Consider the following 23,401-nt stretch of genomic DNA (forward strand, 5'->3'; position numbering starts at 1 on the left):
ATCAAAACATCATAAATAAACATCAGTGGAACCTATGAAAAAGCATATCCCAGCACATTCTATATGACAAACCATCCACTATCTTGAAAAAACTCAAGGTTAAGGATAATAAGTAGCAATTGAGCATGGCTATCGGGCTGTCAAACCATGGTATGTAACACTCAAAGAACCGATTTGGGGTATCTTTTGCACGGCCATGGTCATGGTCAACTAATTACCCAATGCTACATTGGAAACCAATAGTTGCCTTAACAAAGAACAAAGAATTTGGACTACTCGAATAGACCGACCTTGACTACTCATCGCAACCAATGATAACATGGCAATTAGCGGCTCGACCAATGGCCGCATGTATATGTCTGTCAAATATTTTTTTCTACTTTTTAAAGAAGGAAGGCGGAGCTGTCGAATCTGTCTATAAGGTGGTTCACGATTCTATACACGTATGCGCAAGGTCAATATATAGTTCTTGTGCGATTTGCCTAACAATGGCGGATGTTTTTTGTCAATGTCTCTGAGGCCTTCACCTTTGACCTTATTGCTTGACACACGCTGTCTGGCATGCTCTTTTGACATAGAATCCTCATGAGTTATAAAAAGACAGCAGGGCGCTTGATTCAAACGAACATGTCACAATTCTAAGTAAAAGTCCTCAAAAAATGGAAGAATACCGACTTACAGCAAACATTGCCGACCACAAGGGTGTTGAGCTGATCAACATTCCGAGGAGGGACAACCGAAAATGAGGTGAGCTTCTGGCCAATAAGCACCGAGGGATACATGGTGAACCACCTGCCTCCATTGGTAAGGGCTGTGCCCCTACCCTTGCTACTATAAAACCGCACCTGATCGTCTGAAATGAAATATTCAGTGCCCTGCTCAACAGCGTTCTCCACCGCTTCAGCTTCAACTATTTCAGCTGAATTATTCACATACTGGCAGTCACTGTCGACAATTACCAGAAGTTCATATTGTCACTCTTCTCCTCATGGGAGCTTCCTGTTACCAGGGTGTCACGTAAGACCCTGAAAGCATCTTCAACGTGACACTGTTTTTGATCACAGGACTCCCATTTGTGATGGTGCACCAGTTGTCTTGGGATGCCGACAGTAAATATCTCCTCTGACGCATAACCGAAGGGAACCAATGAAGAATCACATTGTAACATGAACTTGGTTCCGTCCACAACATTCGGTTGAGACCTGTAGTACTGCTTTGGTTTTATCAAGACACCTTTGTGCTTCATTACCTCTGCCAGAAGGTTATGTTTTCAGTTTTGCTATAGTGAATTTTTTTTTTAAGCTAAGAAGATGTGTGAATGGATTTTCATGGATTTTCGTAGGTGGGAATATGTTAGAAAGAGAAAGGTCAAGTTCAATAGTGGACTTCCTAGCGGCTTCCTACGTTACTGCAGGGGACCTTTCGGGTTTGATATCTCGTGTTTCGGAAGCGCTATGGTCGAAATGAGTGTTGGATAGCTATTGTTGTGTATGCAATTGAGGGTTAAAGGTCACTTCGCATGAATAGATATCGTTTTAGCTTCAACTCGCTGGTTTAATTCCACCCCTGTTGTTGAAGATGTCCAGTTCTAGCTGTTGGACTTATTGATGATCCAGGCTGACCTGGCTGACTCATCTGGAAGGACATTGAAGATGAGATTGAACTACAGCACCTGTGTTGCCAAAAGGATTTGATTTTTTCCCTCAGGCGTGAACTCGGAATACTGACTGTTGATGAGTGTGTCATGGTCAAACTGATGTAGCGGTAATGTTAAGTTTCATGACTTTACTAGGAACACAATATTTGTTTGACCAATATTTGATTATATTCATGCCACAAATCCCTATATGGTACAATACCTGTATCAAGTGGGTAGAGTGTTCGTCTTGGGCACGGTAGGTCGTGAGTTTGATCCCCGGCCGAGCCATACCAAAGGCTTAAAGATGGTACATATTTCTTTCTCTTATCAGCACGCAGCATTTGTAAAAAAAGAATGGCAGTTAAACACACACCTAGCCCCGTACTGCAGTGATTGCACAAAGTTGTGTGACCCAAGGGCTATTGAAACGGAGATGGGCGCAGCACTATGCACCATCTAGTGCGGGAAGGTTCCTGACATTGTTACCAGTTGACGCTAGTGTACACCACCGACGGGATTATGAAATCTCGATTGATCGATTCATTTTGTAATTATCACGTTTGTTGTTTCCATTTTGAATGCATACAGCTATTGTATAGCATTAACAATTGCCGTGCCTGGGCATAAACGTTACATAAAAAACAAAAGGCAAAACAGAATTGATAAAACCTAGCATTGACGAATTGTCCATTGTCGCCTAAAGGCTTGTTCGGGATAGATTAGGTCTTGGTAGGAATTTCCGTCACATTTAATTCTGCAGTGGTCGCGGTGCCAATAACAGAAGAGGGTCTAGAATTCTGGCATCGGTGATCACTTGGTAGTTTTATGGTCTCCATCGACAGGGTGATAGTTAATCATCGTTTCAATGGCAGGTCGTCATTACACACCTATCGACTAGAATAACCTCAGCTTGGAAGCAAATACCAGCGGGTGGGTAACAGGATATAGAGGCTTCAGCTGCATCACAGCCAATATTAGTATTTATATAGCTGAAATATTAGCCTATTTTACGGTCCTAAAACGTTGCTTAAATGAGTGTGACTTCATACTTAAATATTACTTAAATGAGTGTCACTGATTTACAGACAAAAGCAAATACCACTTGAGTAATAAGATGATTCAGCGGCATCAGCTGTATCATTACCACTGATGTTAAATTTTCGTAAAAAGCGTAAATATCAGGAATTCAGGATTTAAGCCTATTTTACGGTACTTAAAATTGCTCAAATATGTGTCACTGCCTGCTTAAATTTTGACAGATCCAAGCAAGGTGCAAATGTGAAAATTAATCACCCGTAAATATTACCCGTAGAGAAAGTTACGTGTTAAAACGGAACCTTTACGCATGCTTTAAGAGAACTTGTAGAGCTGATTCAATGCAGTGAATGTAATGTACTTTGAAGCTAAAATCGGTGCAGCATCCTATCTGTGCGTCTAGGACGCACAGAAATTACTTTCAAATTCCAATATAACCCAAAATGTGTAATAAGTGTTTTGGATTGATTATGAGAGACCAGATTGAAATTTGCGCAAAAAGTTAAATTACAAGTTGCGGCAGGAACCCATATTTCTTTACACAAATGTCTTTTAGAAAACATACCCACTTTTAAACTGTCATCGGAGAAACAGACCTCAAAGATCTCCGTACAATATTCAAAGTTTATCGTGTGTCTTGTTTGATTGTAATTCATTAATTATGGAATTAAGGTTTTTATAAAAGAAGTGCACTAAGGTCATGTTCTGTCATTGAACGTGACTAGCATGCGGAAAACTTAGAACGGCAAAAGCGTAAAAAGACACAAAATAGCTAGTAATTCCCCCACGTGTATCATTGGACTGTTCCATTGACCTTATGACCTATGATTTCTGTCACCTATCAGTCAATGTTGATAAATGACTAATTCAACCAACTGCAAACTGTATGTCCTGTCACTCCTGCAACTCTGACCTTTAACCGGTCACTCCCTGTTACTCTGTGGCGAGACCAGCCTATATCAAGCTTATGAAAACATAGACATCAAACAGACTGAAAGTTCCAACGAAAAACAATACCTCCGTAGACAAGGGTATTTAACTGCAACCCCATAACGTTCTTTCTAACCATAACACATTGCGAATAAAGTTCCTTCAACAATTTTAAGATAAAGTTAAAGTGTGTTGTGTAATGAAATCGTTTCAATTTATGTCAATCAAGTGTAATATATGTGATGATGGTAACTTGTTACATTGAGGACTAAACATCTGATATATAACATTCATTATTTTAGTGTCATTTTATCTGGTACGGGTACTTGGCAGCATATAATAGATCATGACCTTTGATGAAGATAGCAATTTCGAATGGATTATTTTTTGTTTTGTTTTTGACACTGCCGGCGTCATTGCTTTACTCGAAGATCGTCCAGGAATTTACTACTGTAACAAATCTTACTATATCATATTTACCATCTAAGAGAGGTAGTTTCGGTTACTCTATTGTGGCGCATATCTACAAAGTTATCAGCATGCCTAATCTTGATTTCCCTTGAGGAGTCCACCTACATCCATAACGTTACAAGGCAATGGATACAACGGGCTGCAACTTTCTCTCAAAATGACCCAAAGGAAATAAGACCTGCGTCCATTTACCTGTGCTTATGACGTAGGTCAAACAGTAAACGCAACCCTTATTGGCTATTTTTGTAGGGGGATGGTAGTTGCTACAAGTCCCTTGGTTCGCAGATTATAGCCGGTAATCTTACACTCACGGCAGTTCTTAAAAGAAATATGCCAACCGACGTTTGGAATGTTCTCGTAGTAACAACGTATCTGAACTCTGTAGATTCTGTTTAAAGCAAAACAGCTATGATATTTTTGATCCTGTAAGCAGCTGTATTCTAAATGATTGACCCCAGTCGTGACACCTGTCATATCACCACCACTTGTAGCTTAAACAGCAATATTTGCGGACTTTGCCGAAGGCGACATAGACCTGAGAAGGCATACTTATGAGCGCTGTACCTTGAACTGCTAAGGAACTGGAAGAACGACCTGTCCATGAGCATTTGTCAATTCATGCATGGCTTCAATCTTTTTGATCATCCTTGCCGACCTAGGTCCCCCATTACTGAGCCCTCTGCTATCTAACATCAAAGCTGTTTCTTTTATGTTTGTATGTAGGCAGGAATTAGGAAGCAACGATGCAAACAGTCTCTAATTACCTTGTTTTAGGTCTTACCGTCACGATAGGGATTTGAAATTTACATATATATAGTCTTGATGCACACATACACACACGAAAACACATATGTTTATGTGCAAATATGTGTGTGTTTGAGTGTTTGAGTGTGTGTGCGTGTGTTTTTGCGTTAGGGTACACTACAAAAATGGCATTCTTGTTTTTCCTTTGTTGAAGAAAAGTTGTCTACCAGAAAAAAAAACTATTGTGTGTGCAAGAAGAAGAAAAAGTAAGAAAAAGTCAATGAGGACGTAAACTTTTTCTTATAATACATTTCCCTGACAAAGTTGTTTTTTCTCACACATGTGACTGGAAAATTCTAAATTTATTTTCTTGTTTTTATAACTCCTCTGTGGTACAGAATTCGTATCTTAAGATAAAATTAACGCACTCACTGACTTTTTCTGTCCTCAAGAATGAATTTCTTAAACCTGGAATGAGTATCTTGCACTAAGAGTGAGGTTTATGTACTAGGAATACCTTTCTGTCCTCAAGAATGAATTTTTTACACCAAGAATGAGTTTCTTGCACTAAAAGTGAGGTTCTCGCACTAGAAATACCTTTCTGTCCTCAAGAATGAATTTCTTATACCTAGAATGAGTTTCTTGCACCAAGAGTGAGGTTCTTGTTCCAGGAATACCCTTTGGTCCTCAAGAATGAATTCCCTTACCTATAGAAACAGTTCCTTAAACTAAGATTGAGGTCTTGAATCAAGAATACCATTAAATCAATGATACTGTAATGTAAATATGTCCCAATTGTATTAACTATTAATTGTTTAATCCACGATTTTGGATTTTTCTTTCTATTAATGCACATTCTTCACCAATGATTGCAAATATCAACCAGTTTGTAATACAATTGTTTCGATGTATATATTATATGTTTCACTTTTGATGTGATAAAAGCACATTTTGTCTGTACTCATACAAATAACTAATTGTACTTCTAAATCTGTCAGTTCTGCAGTGTTGTAGCTGTCCTTTTTATAATCAAAGACTTGTAATTGTTGAAAGATTTTGAGATGAACTTGAGATGAACTTGAGATGGGGACATCTTCTTTGGTCCAACAGGTTTCTAAGCCTAGAAAAACACACAGAGAGTATGACTGATTGTCATTTCCCTAATTTCGCCCCCCCCTAATACACGCATGAAAAGGGGGGCTTGTGCATTTACATCACTAATAATAGTTTGTATTTCTTGAAAATGTTAAACTTTGACCTTTTTAGTATCTTGTAGGTATTACTTCACTAAACGTACATCTTCTGCAATTACTAGTTGGCTGTATCATGCAACCACAGACACAAAACTAATAGTATCTACTTGGGAAATATTTATTTTAAAGACAGGCTATAACATACCTGGAGCATTTTTTCTGCTTGGCATTGGCCTGAGGTAGCATTTTGGAGCTTAGAACAAGTCAGCCACATTGTATGCTGGGTTTGACGTCATGATACCAAAAAGTGTCCTCACGTAATTAGCCACATTTTAATATCTAAGTGCACATCAGGCAAATGTAGCTGGAGCCCAAACTCAACCGTCCAAATTCAAGCAATCGGTACAGCAAAGGATGATGGGAGTATTAGATTTTCCATCATCCTTAGCAAAATTTTCTTTCTTATTACAAGAACAACAAGAATTATCTTTTCTAAACTTTAACTATAGGAAATTATGTTAATTCGAACTCACTTTTTACTTTCCATCTTTAGATAACACAAAAAAGCTTGACTTAAATTTCTAGAATATTCTTGCTGATAACAATCATACTAGAAATACTCTCTTCACCTAAGGAAAACAAGAATAAAACTCTTAACGTAAGATTTAACATCCACAGATTTTGTGAAAGGTTTCTCAATTGTCTTGAAATTCCTTTTTATTTCCATTAGAAAAAAAAAATTAGAAATAGCATTTTTTGTAGTGTAGAGGCTTTGATCCGGCGGGATCTACCCTTACATTTACATAATGCAGCTTCCATTATGCAGCTAATCCATTTGAATATGAAATGCATCAACATTTATCAGGTTGTAATAATTGTAATGTGAAGAAACTAACAAGTTAAACAAATTAACTGTTGGAAACACAAGAGAATGGCTTTGACGTAATCTATTCAGAAAACGTTTACTTAGCTGTTTTTGACAAATATGTACTTTAGCTGAATATAGGCAACTGCAGTGAAAAAAACAATCGTTGAAAAATACTTTTTCTTGACTTAAACCTTGAATGAATTGGAATAAACATGGGTCACATGCATATTCTCTCGGCAATAAACAGAATAAACTCAACAGCCGGTCCTAATGATATTAAACTTCTTCCGATTCAGTCCTCCTGTCCTGTCGTAAAATTCTTCGTACGATTTGGCGTACATTCGTCGTAGGATCGAAAAAGTGGGGCATTTTAGTCACTGCCGTACATGTGTCGAAAGTCAACTGTCTTGTTACCGATCTTGTCTTAGATCCTTGCCGGTTGTTGGTTCTGTCTCAGTCCGATTAAAAATCCTACAACATCAAAACTGTACGACTACCCACGACGAATGTGACAACGCCGTTACTAATGCATGCCACTCGAGCGCTGCTTGCAGCCATGACGGCGCAGTTTTCACTGCCAACCCAAGGAGTTCAGAAGCGTGCATTACAAATTATGCTGATCCTAAACGACCTTCACAGCCGCCGTATTTCGCTGACTCCGCAAACCTTTTGGCGCCCATGTTTACAAGATGCATTACAGAAAAGCCCATGGTAGCAGACCTTCATAAGCATATATGCTTCTTGTCTAATGCTCAATAAATGAATGTGAATTAAATAGAAAATGGTACCGTGGCTCATACGGACGGACAGACGTCCACACTCAGTTGAGTGCAAAGAAACTGTGTTTATCGCCGAAATAGTTACTCAATCAACTGGATAGAATTTTGAAATTTTTCAAATTTTCAAAATAAATTTTTCAAAATTTTATCAAACTTTCAAATTAAATTTTCAAAAATTTATCCAGTTGCTTGAATAACTATTTTTTTGCGTATCTTATTACCTGGATGTCTGACCTTCATGAATGTAACTGTGTTTATCTAACTCACCTCAATTTTAGCTCAATTTGTTTGTGTTGAACGAAAGTAACAGACTCCATCATAGAATGTCTCAACACAAACGGGCTGTCGTGCTAAGGAACTGTGTAGTCCAGTGACTTGTCAGCCTGATGAAATTATCTACGGCCCAAAGTTATGATACAGAAAACAGCACTTGAAAAGGGTATCAGGTTGCCCGGCCATTTTGGCATCAGTGAATCGACATAACAAACGTATTACGTTCAAAGTAGCTATTGTTGGTACCATTATCAGCGACATATGCGGACGTACGTGTCATTTTCCCTAACTGTATGTAAATATAGATAATTGTTGCGTTTACTTTGTTGTACTAATCTAAGTGTCAAGTTTCAAGTTACATTTATTTCTATGGGCTAACTGCACTGAGGAGAACACCGAGGAGAACAAACGATTAGCTCTCTTTCATATATCTTTTAGATGGATGTTATAATAAGTATACTGATATTGATAACTAGTTTTACAAATCCATGCCCGAGGGCTAATTGCAAATAGAGCAAAACAATGAAACGTGAAAAACACACATCAATTAAAGACGAAATAACAATTATTTTCAACCTAGATTTATTTCAATTTACGCCGCTTTTTAAAAGGTTTAAATATACATTAGACCTTAGAGCACGGCCATCTGTCCTTAGCCAATCAGGAGCGGGTATTTTGCTATTTGAAATCCACATACATTGCCAAAGTTAGTTAACGCACCTCTGTCCCTTGAGGCAGAGGTGCGTTAACCAACCTGGGATCTGGTCTACAGATAGTATTCTAAATTGCTTCTCAAACTATTTTCAATATGAATCAAAACAAAACAGTCGGGCTGAACCACAAACCCAAACATTCCTAGGCATATTGTGTTTGTTTCAGTGTATATGTCAAACTATTTCCCAATATGTATGCTTAGCTTTGCTTCGGACAGATGGCTGTGCTCTAAGTCAGTTCAAGAATGGACGGGCTCGTTTGTGGGGATATATCAAAGTCCCGCCTCCCGCGGGGCTTGTTGGCATCCTCGGGCTACGCCCTCGGGATGCCAACAAGCTCCTTGGGGGCGGGGCTTTGATATATCCCCACAAACTGGCCCGCCCATTCTTGAACTAATACCTCAAAAACGAGGATAGCACGTGTTCTTCCATTCATTCTCTCTTCTCTCTCTTTTAATCTTTGTGTTATTGTCACTGTTTAGAAAGTGACATCTTGTCATGAAAGTGAGCATTATTCTAACTCGAAGGTGTTGTTTAAACAGTCCACAAAACTAGAAGTCATAGAAAGGCCACTATATAGCACCAAGCATTTTAGATTGAAGATAGATTGTTGTATCATCCAGATAAGATATATCGGCTCGGCGAGCCCCGTCTCCCTCGATATTCCTCTTCATTTGTAACCACTGTCTACAGAGGGATGTTGGCATTTCGGTAACGTTACGATGACGTACACCTGGGGTTGTTTGCAGTGCACAGGTACTGCGCAATTGGGTGTAATGCCGTTAATGCAGCGGACCAAATGGTCCGAACAGAAGTCATAGTCATTAGCGCGGTACTATCCGCAAATCCCGATGCAACACAAACACCTCATCAGCGCACAGGATAGCTATTCCCGAGAACGTCGATCCCTAGCTGACTATGTCTGATCACTTACTGAGTCTCTCTGATATTTTTCATCAATGACTTTGAGACAAAATAAACTAACGAGCAAAATTTGATATAACCCAATATAATAAGCTGTTAGCCTAATAATACGTTCTCACATGAAAGCTCATTTGTGACCATTATCGACAATTAAGATAACCAATTTACACAATCGATTATCAAAAAGCTTTCGACCATTCCTCTAGTCCTTCTCAAGTTGATTTTACCCAAAGCCTACATCATTTGACCTGAGCGGAAGTGTGACGTAAGCAATAGGCCAAAGGTACACAGGAGTCGGTATCGGCCCTTCGTCTCTGTTGAGGGATGGTCAGCGGGCCCTAGTGTAGGTCGCCGCCTTCACTCTTCTTAGGAAATAACCCTGCCGTATGTCCAGAATTTCGACGCTATCCAAACACGCCGAATGTCCAGAGGACTGATAAGAAGTAATCAAATAAATCCCTTCGCAAACAGTGGTGACGTTGTAGCGTGCAACACAAATTACAATACCAATGGCTAATATTGAATGGGTCTTGAATGGTGCACTGCCGGAGTTATAGGTAAAAAGAAAGTCAATCTGAACAGTGCACATGGTGTGTTATGATGATTTTAACACGGGTTTAACGGTTGTTTAAGTTTGCAAAAGCAGCGCATTAGAATATGTATGAACGGATTTAATAACATATATTTCCATATTGTTATAATCCCATTTCTATTGAACCAGAAAAGCTCCACCTTCAAGATCATTGGCTAAAAAAATGGCCGGATATAGCTGAAGGCCAAAAATCGATAACGTATTTGATGAATAGCTGTCTGCATGTTTACAGAAGGTTTTGTGAAATACAAAGAAAGTACCGCCGGTTACAATCTGGACCGGTATCTCCCAAGAGTCCCAATCTGTGGTCTCCACAGATGTCCACCAGCTCCCTCTGAGATCTTTCATCCGAAATCAATCATGACATTGCCGTGACTGATCGTTGCGTCTCCCCGGCATGAAACAGGCTTACAAACTGACTACCAAAAACTAGCTTGTGGCAATATCAAACTTGACTTTATAGAAGGAGATATAGAAATTACATAACTCCATTCCGTATTCTAGAATCTCAATGTTACATTGATGATACGAAGCGCTGGTATCTCTGTTTTACTGATGACGTCCGTCAAGCAGATATACAAGTCACAGCAATCCATGACTTAGTGGGGCAGGATGTTTGTGTACCATGTTATTGTTATCATTATTGTTAAGTTTTGTTATTCTGTGTATGTGACACTATTGACATATATCAGTAACTTGAGTTCAGTGCCACATTGTCCCTGTCTGTGGTCATAGGCAAATAGATTCAAAAGAATGATGTTCCAAAACTACTTATCTGTTCTTAAGTATAACATCGACTCTTTGACAACTGCCAATTCTCACGAAACTGAAATAAATGCAAAAAAAACAAAGACAGTCGTACAAATAAATATACATACGGCATTCAAATTCAGTGCGTCATTGAGAAACATCCGTCAAGAAAGTATCAATTCATTACGACTTGAGCTTGAGCTTCCTCCAATAAATCAATAAACGTTGCAGCTATATTTGGTTGACGTTACGATGAATCGCTGAAAGAATTTCACCGGTCACAAAGCGTCTCCGTGGCTGTATCTCAACTTCTTAATTTAATTAAGAACTCTAATCTAGTTAATCTGATCAGCTACCAATTAGAGTCTATTCAGTGATATCCCTTATACTGATAGATATACGAGAATTCTACATAGTATGCTTGCGTAGTTGGCTACCATCTGAGCGCTAGAAATAAACATTATCGGGAAGGACTTCAGTTTTCCATAACGCTACATGAGGTAAACACTAACACAGGTACAGTTGACGACACAAGTATTTAGACCCTTATAGCTTTGCACTGATTTTATCATGTGAAAAGTAGTTACAAATTTGTTCTTTGTCAAGCTATCGGTACAAGTTTTGAACATCGAAAAATTTAATCACCGACAGTATTTGTAAAATTTCACGATGTATGGATACTTTATCTTTTTTTTAGACAAAAGATGACATGCCCAAAATCATTTTTCTCTTTTTGGTTTTTAAGATAACAGTCGTAGTTACGCAATTAAGATCAACGAACAAGTGCTCTTTACCTACGGTTGAGAGCTAGATATCAAGTTAAAAGTGGTCCATATTCCATTGTATTACATTACATTATATTTCATTGTTAAGAAAAACGCAGAAAACATCCAACTTATAAGGTGAATGAATTTGGGTGTAAAACTAGACATTCGATGCAAAAGAAATAAGCAATGATTTTTTCACGACAACATAAAGAGTATCACACAGAAAGACTAACTTTATACAACGGCATTTGGCTCTAAGATATGTCTGACCATCCTCTTAATTCACCACCATGTTCCTTTGGTGCTTTGTTACTGAGGCATGTTTGGTTGACTGGTCATGACCTTGGAACTTTTCCCGGCAGAGTAATATCCATCCCCCACTCTCCTTCAGATGACTCCCCGCTAATGGACACGAAATCGACTCCATTAATTACCAAAAACCAACTCCGCAAGAATCATCAGCCATCAGTGTTTCTATGCGTGTTCTCTGGATGAAAGGAAGGGTCCTGAAAGTTTCATGGTGTAGCGCGGCGTATGGTTGCAATAACCGTCGTTAGTCATCGACCAAGAGAGAGAATCAAATATGCTATCAATTCATTTGAAGTAAGACTAATGCCGCTTGATCCTGAGGGAAGCCCACGCAGATGTAGTGGTTCAACAGATAACACGACCCTCGGGTCATGTCGGGCAAGGTAAATGTCACCATTACGAGACAGCTCTCTGCTGCATCTCTCTCCTACCACCATAAGTCATGTTTGATGAAAAGGACGACATTGGTTGTCATTAGGCTTCATGTATATCTAATGGTCGCCCTTGTCTTCCGCAGGGAACGCTGCTATCAATACTTCCGCCTGACGATGAGGATGCATTGCGAGAGATACGACACGGCCACGGCCATCGAGATCAAACCCATGAACGGCTCGGTCCTCCTGCATGGGTCGGAGCCGTCCAAGCTGGGGGACGGCACGCTGTACACGGGATCTCTACCCTCGTCGTTTGGAAGGAAGAGCAAGAGGACACGTTCCTACTACAGGTCGCACGATAGCCTAGGTTAGTAAAACTATTGTCATCACCTTAGACCTTAGATTCTCCCACAACTAATGTTGTATAGTTCGGCAAACATTTTGGTAGTGTGCTTCAACTTCCATCCTTCTCATTACGTACCAATTAGAAGATCACCAACAAAAGACTACCTTTCTACTAAAGTAAAAAAACTCATTATGCAGAACGTGGGACATTTTATTATCAACGGTCTACAAAGAAGATGTCAAACTCCACTATAGTAAACGCAGTACCTTACAGTTGATTTGACATTAGTGTATGTACCCCGTTACTTTACGTTTTATTTGTTGTAGTATCTGTACACGCGTACGCAACTAGCCTCCTTCTACGATTTTGCAAATTAAAACAAATATATTTGCTATTCAAGTTAATTTGTTATATCTGTCCAATATTACATCAGTAGTTAACACGTCATTGGCCTTTCCTATATAGACTTTCTTAAAAAACATCGATATACGAATCCTAAAGAAATGTACTTTATTAAATATATTGCATTCAAGGGCTTACTTTAAACACATTAAAAGTTCGAAGAATCCCCTTTTGGTTGAACATACTAGCCATGTTATTTACTCTATCATACTTGTAAAGTCTTGTAGCAATATCAGTATTACTCATGTTTGCAAAAGCCCGGAACAGTCGATTACAATATCATGACATATTTCCAGTGACGTTCAGTTACAAGCCTTGGTTAAAACTTAGGCCTGACTTTAAAGGCATCTTTTGATTGGATTCTATGTTGATGAACAGCAATGTGAATGTAGTTGCGAAATTGTGGCTTCATATACTATAATAATTTGAAACCCAAATCAAGTTCGAAACAAAAGTGTTTGGCCGCATAAAAACGTTGAGAAAAAGTAAGCATAATCACGTTATCCATGCCGTTTTGATAGTAAAACCTACGTTCACGTTGCCTACTTTACAAAGTACAAGCAGAATGCAGGTAGTAGAAATGTTGTAATTGCTATATGGTTTTGATATAAAGGAAATGTACAATCAACAGGAAGTGAGGCCTACGTGTCGTGTTGCCCTGCCACCCCCGCGAGCCAACATTAGCGCATGTACTCAAGCTACCGGAGCTAATTGATTCATTAGCATACAACCGCGTCTGGTCTTTGTCTTCAATTGATTCATGCTGTCTACCCCGCGAGCCAACATTAGCTCCTGTACCCAAACTACACAAGCTAATTGATTCATTAGCATAAAACCTTATCTTCTTCTTCAATTGAACCATTCTAGGATTACCCTCAGCTTGTTTAGATATCAATTCACATAGTTTTAGTTGAATTCCTGGTGAATCCCAGATCCCAAGTCCGTATCGCAAGACAGCCGAATCCGAATCGTTTGATTGATTGCAATTCTTTTCGATTGCTTAGATAACTGTTATCTTGCGTCGAAGGTTTTTTCCAAGTCCTTTGTTTTCTTTTTTTTGTGTCGTGTCCGAGTGAACATGCAATATCGATAAAAAGTTCCCCTTAATGCAATGCTTCATTTACGATATGTCCTTACTTCAACCACGTTTCACTTTTCACAGATCCCAGGAGTAAGAATTTGGCCTTAGAGATACTTCAATATTGGATGTTGACCACAAATCCACATTTACATTCAACCTTGCAGGCCTAACTGCATGCCAACAGTTACACGTTTATTATGTATACACACATGGTCATCTAAGGGACGGTGAAAGTTCAATCAAAACTTCATGACATTCACACTGATGGTAATGATTGTGTAAAATGTTAGCAAATCATGGCTGGAATGAATAGTTTTGACACGGGGTGAACGCTGCTTTTCTTTCATCGTCTGCGCGAACCGATTTTTATTGGCGTCCACCGTGGGGGCCAGGGTGTAACAAACATCCAATTCGCCACAGAATATCCTTCAGAAGTGTGAGAATCAATGCGTCAGCATTTTCCAAACTGTATGCTATAAGCTGGTAACGATGTAAGGGTAAGGTGTGATATTGTCAGATGTACGTGTTTGACGCTGTAATAAGATTTGTATGCCCCTATCCCCTTCACCTTGGCTACCGTCCTTTTAACGACTTTATACCGGTAAAAGGGTTCGAAGCGTTAGCCACTTTATTGGGGTTGCATGCTGTGACGTTTACCAGACTTTCTAAATATTTCCGGTCTGTCGTCAGTATTGGTTCACCTGAAAGCAATTTAGTGAGAAAATGCAACATCAGTTTCCAAATATGTTTGTCGCCTAGGTCCCTTTTGATTTTTTTAACCTGGCGTTGCAGCAGAATATGGACTTTATCACATTAATTTCCAATCATGTACAAGCAAACGATTAAGTTTATGTTCAGAACTCGTGTCCATTAGACCGTCACCGCAACGCAGAGAGAGGAATGTCAAAGGGTGAATTAAGCTTATTAAGATTCTGCAGTCAACTGCAAATGCATTCAAATCAAAAATGAGTTTAGTTGTAAAAATATGTAAAATTATACTTGTAAAATGCTCAATACTATTCACCATTTAGCATATCGCGTTACAACAATACTACCAAAAATGCCTTTTCTTATTTTTCTTGTTTCTTTACAGACAAAATTTCTTAAAAGAAGAATACTTTCTGTTTTTAGGTAATACATTTTGTCCACGAGTTAAGAATTTTTTTCTTATGTAAATTTTTCTAAGAAAGTTTTTCTTGATGTTAGATAATTCAAGAAATGGGAGAGAAAAAATCTAATATTTTTTAAACTTAACAAGAAAAACAATCTTGAAGTCAATAAAAACAAGAAATTTAGACTTGAATTTCTAGAAATTCTTGAGAGTAAAAACCTTGTTGAGAAGGAGTTTCTTAACTTAAGAGAATTAAGAAAGTGTTCCTTGTTGTGAGACTTTCAATGAAAAAAATCAGACTAACTCTTTAATTTTTCTTTCTTATTCATTCTTGAAATTCTTAATATAAGAAAATTTGTCCACAAGTTAAGAAAAACGAGAAAAGCTAGAAAAGCAAGAAAAATCATTTTTGGTGAATATATTATAAAAAACAGAAAGAAGAATGTCAAAGGGTAAATCAGCTAATCATACGTCTGTAGTCAAGTACAAATGTATATAAATGAAGAATGGGTTGAGATTAAGATATTTCAAATCGGAATTAACACTACAGTTGAGCGAACCGTGGTGATAGTACAACTACAAACAGTTGACGTGCTTGGAAGGTAAATAAAATTGCTGGGATTCACTTGTTAAGGCGGCGTATCCTCCTAATAAGTGGGCAATTTTCAGCCAACGGGTGTCCACATATCAACCTTAAGGGGGCCCACATTGTCTGACGGGGAACTTGAAGGACACACAGTAAGAATAAAATCAATTCGAAGTAAGGAGGAAGGACTTCATCTTGGGTTGTTTCTATATTCTGGCTATGTTTTTTTTTGTGTGTGTGTTAATTCAATACAATGGAGAGTAGATTTTGTAAACAGCTTATTGTGGATCCAAATAAAGTCAAAGTTAAAAGATTGATATACCTGGATAAGTTGAGAATGAAATGTAATGTAACAATGTTCATACACCTTAAGTTTTGATCCCACTTTAAGGTTCTTCTAAGAACTTTCAAAAGTTCATTTAGTGTTATTCTGCTTTAATGTTGATTTCTGGCAAATTTTCTTAATTTGAACAATCCTAGAACCATGATGTTCCAACCAGACCGGACCATAATACATCATACATAAAAATGAGCGAGTGACGTCAAGCCATTTTTCTATGGTACTGGAATAATTGTGCATATAATTTACATGTTCTTCATTTTCTGGGCCTCTTCTGAGAATCTCCTTCTAGACTAGTACTAGATTTTGCAAAAATCCATCAAAAGGATAGACATCACGCTATCATTCTATGCTACTTGACTAATTGTGTACTGGATGGGCTATGTTTCTAATTCTAGGCCTTTTCTGCGAATCTCCTCCTAGGCAAGTACTACATTTTGCAAAAATGCACCAAATCCACAATAATCTGATCGTACATTGTAACAAATACTTCATGCCGGGACAGAAAAAAAAATTGCAGTATACCAAAACTTATCAGACTCTGTAACGCAGGCAATTTCATTTCAACAAATTACTATATGTCTGAAAAGCCGCCGTGTGCTTTTATCTTCTGGTATGCTTATACGACATTGTTAAATTATTAAGCATGACCGGTGGGCGAAGGATGGGACATGATTGTATGTCCTTTTTGTAAAGCTTTCCGGCGGCGAAAGGCTTCGTCTCTCCCGGCCGCTATTGAGCGTGATTACATCAATAAATCGCGTTTCATGATACGCCAAGGTTACCTTTCATTATCATGCCGTCCCAGGATCGGTGGACTTAGTTATCATCATGTCGGTATGAAGTGCCTTGGAGACACCGGTGGAGCGTAAACTTCGGTTGGAAAAAGAATATACAGATGCATCTATATGTAGCTGTTGCTCATCTAGTAGTTCCTAATGGTACATAGGAAAACAACTTTATTTTATATGTTTCTACAGGGGTTCTTAGACCTTCCCCTTGAACGTGCCTGATGCACTCTTGCCCCCCTCCCCCATTTACGTCCCTGTTATGTAGTTGTTGCTCATTTAGTAGTTCCCAATGGTACATAGGGAAGTAACTTTATTTTATATATTTCTACAGGATATATTTCTACAGGGGTTCTTAGACCTTCCCCTTGAACGTGCCTGATGCACTCTTGCCCCCCTCCCCCATTTGCGTCCCTATTATGTAGTTGTTGCTCATTTAGTAGTTCCCAATGGTACATAGGGAAGTAACTTTATTTTATATATTTCTACAGGATATATTTCTACAGGGGTTCTTAGACCTTCCCCTTGATCGTGCTTGAGGCACTCTTGCCCCCCTCCCCCATTTACGTCCCTATATGTAGTCGTTGCTCATTTAGTAGTTCCTAATGGAACATAGGAAAGTAACTTTATTCTATATATTTGTACAGGGGTTCTTAGACCTTCCCCTTGAACGTGCTTGAGGCAATCTTGCCCATCCCCCCCCCCCCCATTTATATCCCTTTCGAAATACGTGTGCAGCCCCACTACTTCAAATTTCATGTCCCAGAATTTGAACCTGGGTCTCCCAGACACAAAGATATGTGAACCAGGGGCTCAACTGTGAGGCTGGAGCTACAGGGATATCCACCACCCGCATTCATTGCCGCTATGATTGAATATTCACATTGCTACAGAGCTGTCCCGCCAAAAGTCTATTCACATCGTTTACAGCACTAGCCGTAACGGTCACAGTATTTGATTTGGAATTCATTCTACTCTTATGTAAATTGAGCAGTTCTACTTTTGCATTATTAGATAATTAATGTTGAAGAGATAGTGAGTTCATACAAATATGTTGATGTTGCAACCCATATGGGACTTTCTCCCAAAGGCGAAGAGTCCCATTTGATTTATTAGTTTTTGTGTTTTTTCAGTAGTGTACATCAAAGTAGTACATGTACTCTCGTCCTTCGCTGTCCATCACTGTGATGACCTATGATCTCTTCTACGGTATCATTAGAGAATGCTTTTAAACTTAGTGCCCTTGCAGGACTTCCCCTCGTTTCTTATTAATTCAAAAAGTTAATGCAGGAAGCAAGCGCACGCCCGCACAGAAATGACGAAGGTTGCATCCTATGTATCCACAGATCCGTCGGTAGATTTGACGTGCTTCCAACTGCAGGAAGATATGTCAAAGTCGGTGAAGCCCATGGGGACGACGAAAACACGGGCAAAGCGCCACCAGCAGCCGCCGCCCCCTCCGAGTGGTAATGGAGCAGCCCTTCGGGTGGTCTGCAACATCTGCATGTGGCTCCTCTTGCTCGTACTGACTGGCTTTACCGGTAAGTGTGACTAATGATGGTTTACTAGTATTTTTTTCCAATAAGCCATTTAACGGATCCAAATACGCATGCGCAGATCAAAGGTCTGCAACATCTGCACGTGGCCCATCTTGCTCGTACTGACTGGCTTTATAGATAAGTGTAACTTTTGATGCTTCACATGTATTACCTTTTTTTAATAAGCCGTTTCAGGGATCCAATTCCCAATGCGCATGTCAAAGGTGGAGGACGTGTAAACAGAGCTCGTCTCGACCATACGTTTTGCATGTCAATATATGGCCTACGTCGGTCAGTTTGCAAAGCAATGTCCACATGAATCTTTTATGGCCTTCACCTTTGATCTGTGCATGCGCAGCTGAATCCGTGAAAGGTCTTACATTAAACTTTTGAACACACCGTATAGGCTGTACAAACCGTATTTCTTTATTTCATACATTTCAGCACCGTTTTCCATCTTATTAATGCAATTAGACAAATCTCCTATCGAAAAACATGTCCTTTTATCTCTAATATAACTTAAAAGTGAGAAGTTGAATTTACTAATCGTTTGTTCGTTTATTTTGTATCTATTAACTTTCATTGTTTTTTCTTATGACCAAAACTTAGCCCAGTGTGGAAAATATGTACAACAAATGTCATTTATTGTTAGCGTGGCTGTACACGAAGATGAAAGTCATCCAGGCGGACAAGGACAGGCTTCAAAACAGAGTCCAGTCCGGGTCCCAACAGTTGGAGGAGCTACAGGACAGGACCAGGCAGCTGCTGACCGACAGAGAAGACCTTCAGAGCAGGATAAACAAGGGCGCCCGGGACATATTACAGCTACAGGACAGCACTCAGAACCTACAGACACAGCTGGAGAACGCCACTGCACAGCTGAACAGGAAGGACAGGGCACTGGAAGGCATACAGCAAGGCCTGGCCAGCTTCGGGGATTGTAACCGAGCTGACGACTGCAACATAAAAGGTACGGGGTCAATTTTTAGTTCTGTCGACAATCCGTATGTATTGAAATTGAACGGTCCAATCTCAAAAAAAGTGCTTTTAGTAGGTTCAAATATATAAACGCACGTACTTGCTAATGCTTTTATAGCATTAACATTATCCCTGCCACCTAACCCTGTAACCAATACAAATTTGGTGCCAAAAGGCTACCTTAGCAGGGAAAAGGTTAATCAACTGCTACTTTTTTCATTTCAGCGTAGAAAAAAATCAAATAGAATAAGAAAGAAGCATTGAGTCATAGGTTAATTGACGCAACAAAAAGGAACAACGGCTATCGTAAGGCCAAATGCACAATACAAAATGGGAATGTCAAATCAACAGATTGTTTGTACTTATCACACGGCTGTTAAAAAAACCTAAACATCCAGTTATTTAGTTCGCACACGCGCATTACTTGATATTCATTTCAGATTTAGATCGTGATTGTATACTGACGTGTCCTTTAATTCGTCGCTACAGATTGCTCTGACGTGAAGTCGAGGAACAGTTTGGACGGCGTCTACCCTATCTGGCCTGACAACTACACCACGGCACTGTACGTCTACTGCGACATGACAACTGCAGGTGGGGGATGGACCGTCGTTCAACGTCGCCAAGACGGTACCGTCGACTTTTTCCGCAACTGGACCTCCTACAAATATGGATTCGGCAACTTGAACGGTGAACTCTGGCTGGGAACGCAGACTTTATACACGTTACTGACACAGCGGTTGTACAAGTTGCGCATCGACCTCGAGGATTGGGACGGCGTGAAAAGATACGCTGAATACGACAATATGACACTTGGACCAGAATCGGACAACTATAGGTTAACGTTAGGTACGTACCACGGCAATGCCGGTGACTCCATGACAGGGGAGAATGGAACAATGGGAATCTTCACCCGTAACCTCAACAACATGCAGTTCAGCACTAAGGACAGAGATAACGATAATAGTATGAACAACAAACACTGTGCTCGTATATACAAAGGGGGCTGGTGGTACAACGATTGTTACAACGCAAACCTGAATGGACGCTATTACTTTAACGGTCGATACAGTGGGAATCTCCAAGATGGAATTGAATGGTTTAATTTTAGGGGGTGGTTCTATTCGCTAAGATACGTGTCAATGAAAATTCGACCAGCTGATTTTGTACCAGTGGTTTAACCAGCTGTTACAGGTAACAACATTTTGCAACATTGAGAGAGTGCACAGAAGGGCTGGCAGTGTCGGCCAGGCAACAATACACTAGCATTCCGCATGGTATGGATAGGTGTGGAGTGATTGTCCCTATAGGAGAGTAGGTGTGATTACCGAAGACGAAACCATTTGCCGGACCATTCTCCTAGGCAGAGCTGAACCCAAGTTATAAAACTGATTTTCCAGGCAGCGTTTTCCTACTTTGCCTAAGTGTTTTCCGAAGACAAAGTTTGTTCTAGATAAGAGCCTTCATTCATTCATTGATATCTAATCATCCGAGAACGCAAACACACCACAACGTTCCATCTAGGCGGTTCGACAGTCCTTTCTGCGTCCAAATTGGTTAACTAGGTACCAAACTTGAGATCTTTCGATCTGAGGGCGATCACGACATCACCAAATACCAACAGAAAACATTTAGAGACTATCATCCTCTTGTTAATAAACAACAAGAAAGCTTTCATTCCGCCAGCTTGCTTGCCCGCCAAGTTGAAAATTAATTCTGGGCGCTGATTGGCTTAGGCAAAAAAAAGCAAGATCATAATATTCAAGACAACTCAGAAGTGAAAAAAACTGCGTGGAAAAGCAGAATAAATCCAATCTATATCCATGGCGTGGGTTCGGCTCCGCCTTGGAGAATCTCCTCGACATGCGATTTGTTAGGAATACAACCCAACCCAACGATGTCCATTGTACATGAAGCTGCAGCAAAACTTTGCAAGTGTGCCAGATCATACTCTAGACGTAACACGTGTTCAAGATATAGATTTGATACAGAAAGATTATGATACAATGTAAAATACGTTGCGAGAGTTTTTTTGCAAATCTTGTGTCAAGGGAAACGTATGCCCCTTGAGTTCACATTATACAATGGTATATATAAGTAATATCTATGATAGTTTAAGAATAGATATTGAGATACACCTTGCTCAATATGGCTAAGCATTAAAGAAGAAAAAAAATCAAAGGTACCAACATTTTTGTATAGATAACAGGAATCCATATGACGATAAGCGCTGTGATTATGCGGATGAGAAACCATACTAACAATGTAAGATATGATGTATTTGCCAATATCATCCCGTAAGAAATGTGCGTGCATCGATCGCATGTGAAGAATATCTCCCATATGATCATTGAATAAGGAGGCTCGCGATTATAAGTGCCCATGCGCAAGGTCAAAGGTTAAGAGAATCCCATGAGACATAAACAAAACACTTCCATCATTGTGATGCAAATTGACCAACGGAGCTTGAACATCTATAATGCATGGTCTACGTACATAAGAACTGCTTACATGTCAGCGGCCTTTATCTTGGATCTTGCGCATGTGTACTAATGAATAGTGAACCTCCTTATAAAGGGTTACTCAAATAGTGCGGAGGGTTGCGGCGAAGGATAGTTACTTTGTACTGCTCTCATTGATCTCAGTCAGCCCTCAAAACTCTCCTGTCAAATAAACTGGAGCCAAATTTGTTCTGGTTTGGATTAATATTGACAACGTGGCAACCCAACGAAAGTCGAGTAAAGTTGCTTAGTATACCACCAAAGACAGCAACACTTTACCATGATGCATGTATATACTTCGCTATGTAAATTCGCGTTGTTGGTTATTGAACATTCTATCCATATCAGGCAACTGGGGATTGAGATATACTTATGTCCATTTTACCGGTTTTTGTGAGTGTCACTCGTGAAATAAAATTTACATAGAAACCCGAGTAAGGATTTCATTTACTGGATATGACAAGTGCCTAGCACACAGCCAAAGTGTAATATCTAACCAACGTTTCGGTAGTAGTTGGTAACCTTTTTCAGGGCAAAATGACTTCGTACTGAAGCTAGGTGTCGCTGTTGCAATGTGAATGATGCTGTCCTATACGTGACTGGGTTTATACCCCCCCCCTCATCATGGTTCATGACAGGAGTAGATTTGCTGATCCATTCATCCTCCTTCATCCAACGGGTTCAGCTGCTGTCCTAGTGCATTAGGATATCACCTTGGCTCTCAGTCTATTTAATTGAGTGTCAATGTTGTTGTACCAGCTACATACTGATCTAACGTATTGTGAAAGGAGGCTCACGAGTCTCAGTGCTCATGCGCTAGGTCAAAGGTAAGGTACCTGCGACATACGAAAAACACGAGTAAATTTAACAAAGATAGACGATCTGGTGTACAGAATAAAAAGTGTCAGACCTCGTTATGATAACTGACATATATATGTCTAGTTACATATACCGAAATTATGCCACAGCTCAACGGGTAGGATAGCTTAAGTCTAAGAAGCAAAAGCTTTTGAATTTAGACAGGGGGCAGGTTTATTGTTTGAACTGTGCATGAGCAAGGTCAACCGTGAAGGCCCTTGATTTGTAAACATGTCTTGTCTCGGCAATACTTGTTAACGACGTGTTTGGTTGTATCTCAGTGCCTTTAACTTTAATTTATTACTCAAAATGCATCACATAGCGCATTTGCAGTTTCAAAAACTGAACCAGCATGTACCCTCTTCATGATATTGGTTCACAGTTTTTATTGCAATAATTTACAGTAAAATACAATCACTACCAGATAAGAGGGCAAGACATATATATAGCGCTACACGCTCTTGTGACGGGAATGGATATCTAATAAATAGCACCTTTCTACTCTTGATGG

The 23,401-nt window shown here is 39.5% G+C and overlaps 1 protein-coding gene across 2 annotated transcripts in view; it reads left to right on the forward strand.

The window, feature by feature from the left end:
* LOC136432209 (fibrinogen-like protein 1) overlaps positions 1 to 22,685 on the forward strand; it is a 60,507-nt gene extending 37,822 nt beyond the window's left edge. For both annotated transcript variants that reach the window (XM_066423252.1, XM_066423253.1), the window contains exons 2-5: positions 12,505 to 12,728; positions 18,362 to 18,556; positions 19,206 to 19,523; positions 20,021 to 22,685. In XM_066423252.1, coding sequence (XP_066279349.1) covers positions 12,536 to 12,728; positions 18,362 to 18,556; positions 19,206 to 19,523; positions 20,021 to 20,712 — 1,398 coding nt within the window. In that variant the 5' untranslated portion in view covers positions 12,505 to 12,535 and the 3' untranslated portion in view covers positions 20,713 to 22,685. The remainder of the gene's footprint in view (positions 1 to 12,504; positions 12,729 to 18,361; positions 18,557 to 19,205; positions 19,524 to 20,020) is intronic.
* Positions 22,686 to 23,401: the final 716 nt, after the last annotated feature.

This window comes from Branchiostoma lanceolatum, chromosome 4 (assembly GCF_035083965.1).
Source record: "Branchiostoma lanceolatum isolate klBraLanc5 chromosome 4, klBraLanc5.hap2, whole genome shotgun sequence".
NCBI classification, from domain to species: domain Eukaryota; kingdom Metazoa; phylum Chordata; class Leptocardii; order Amphioxiformes; family Branchiostomatidae; genus Branchiostoma; species Branchiostoma lanceolatum.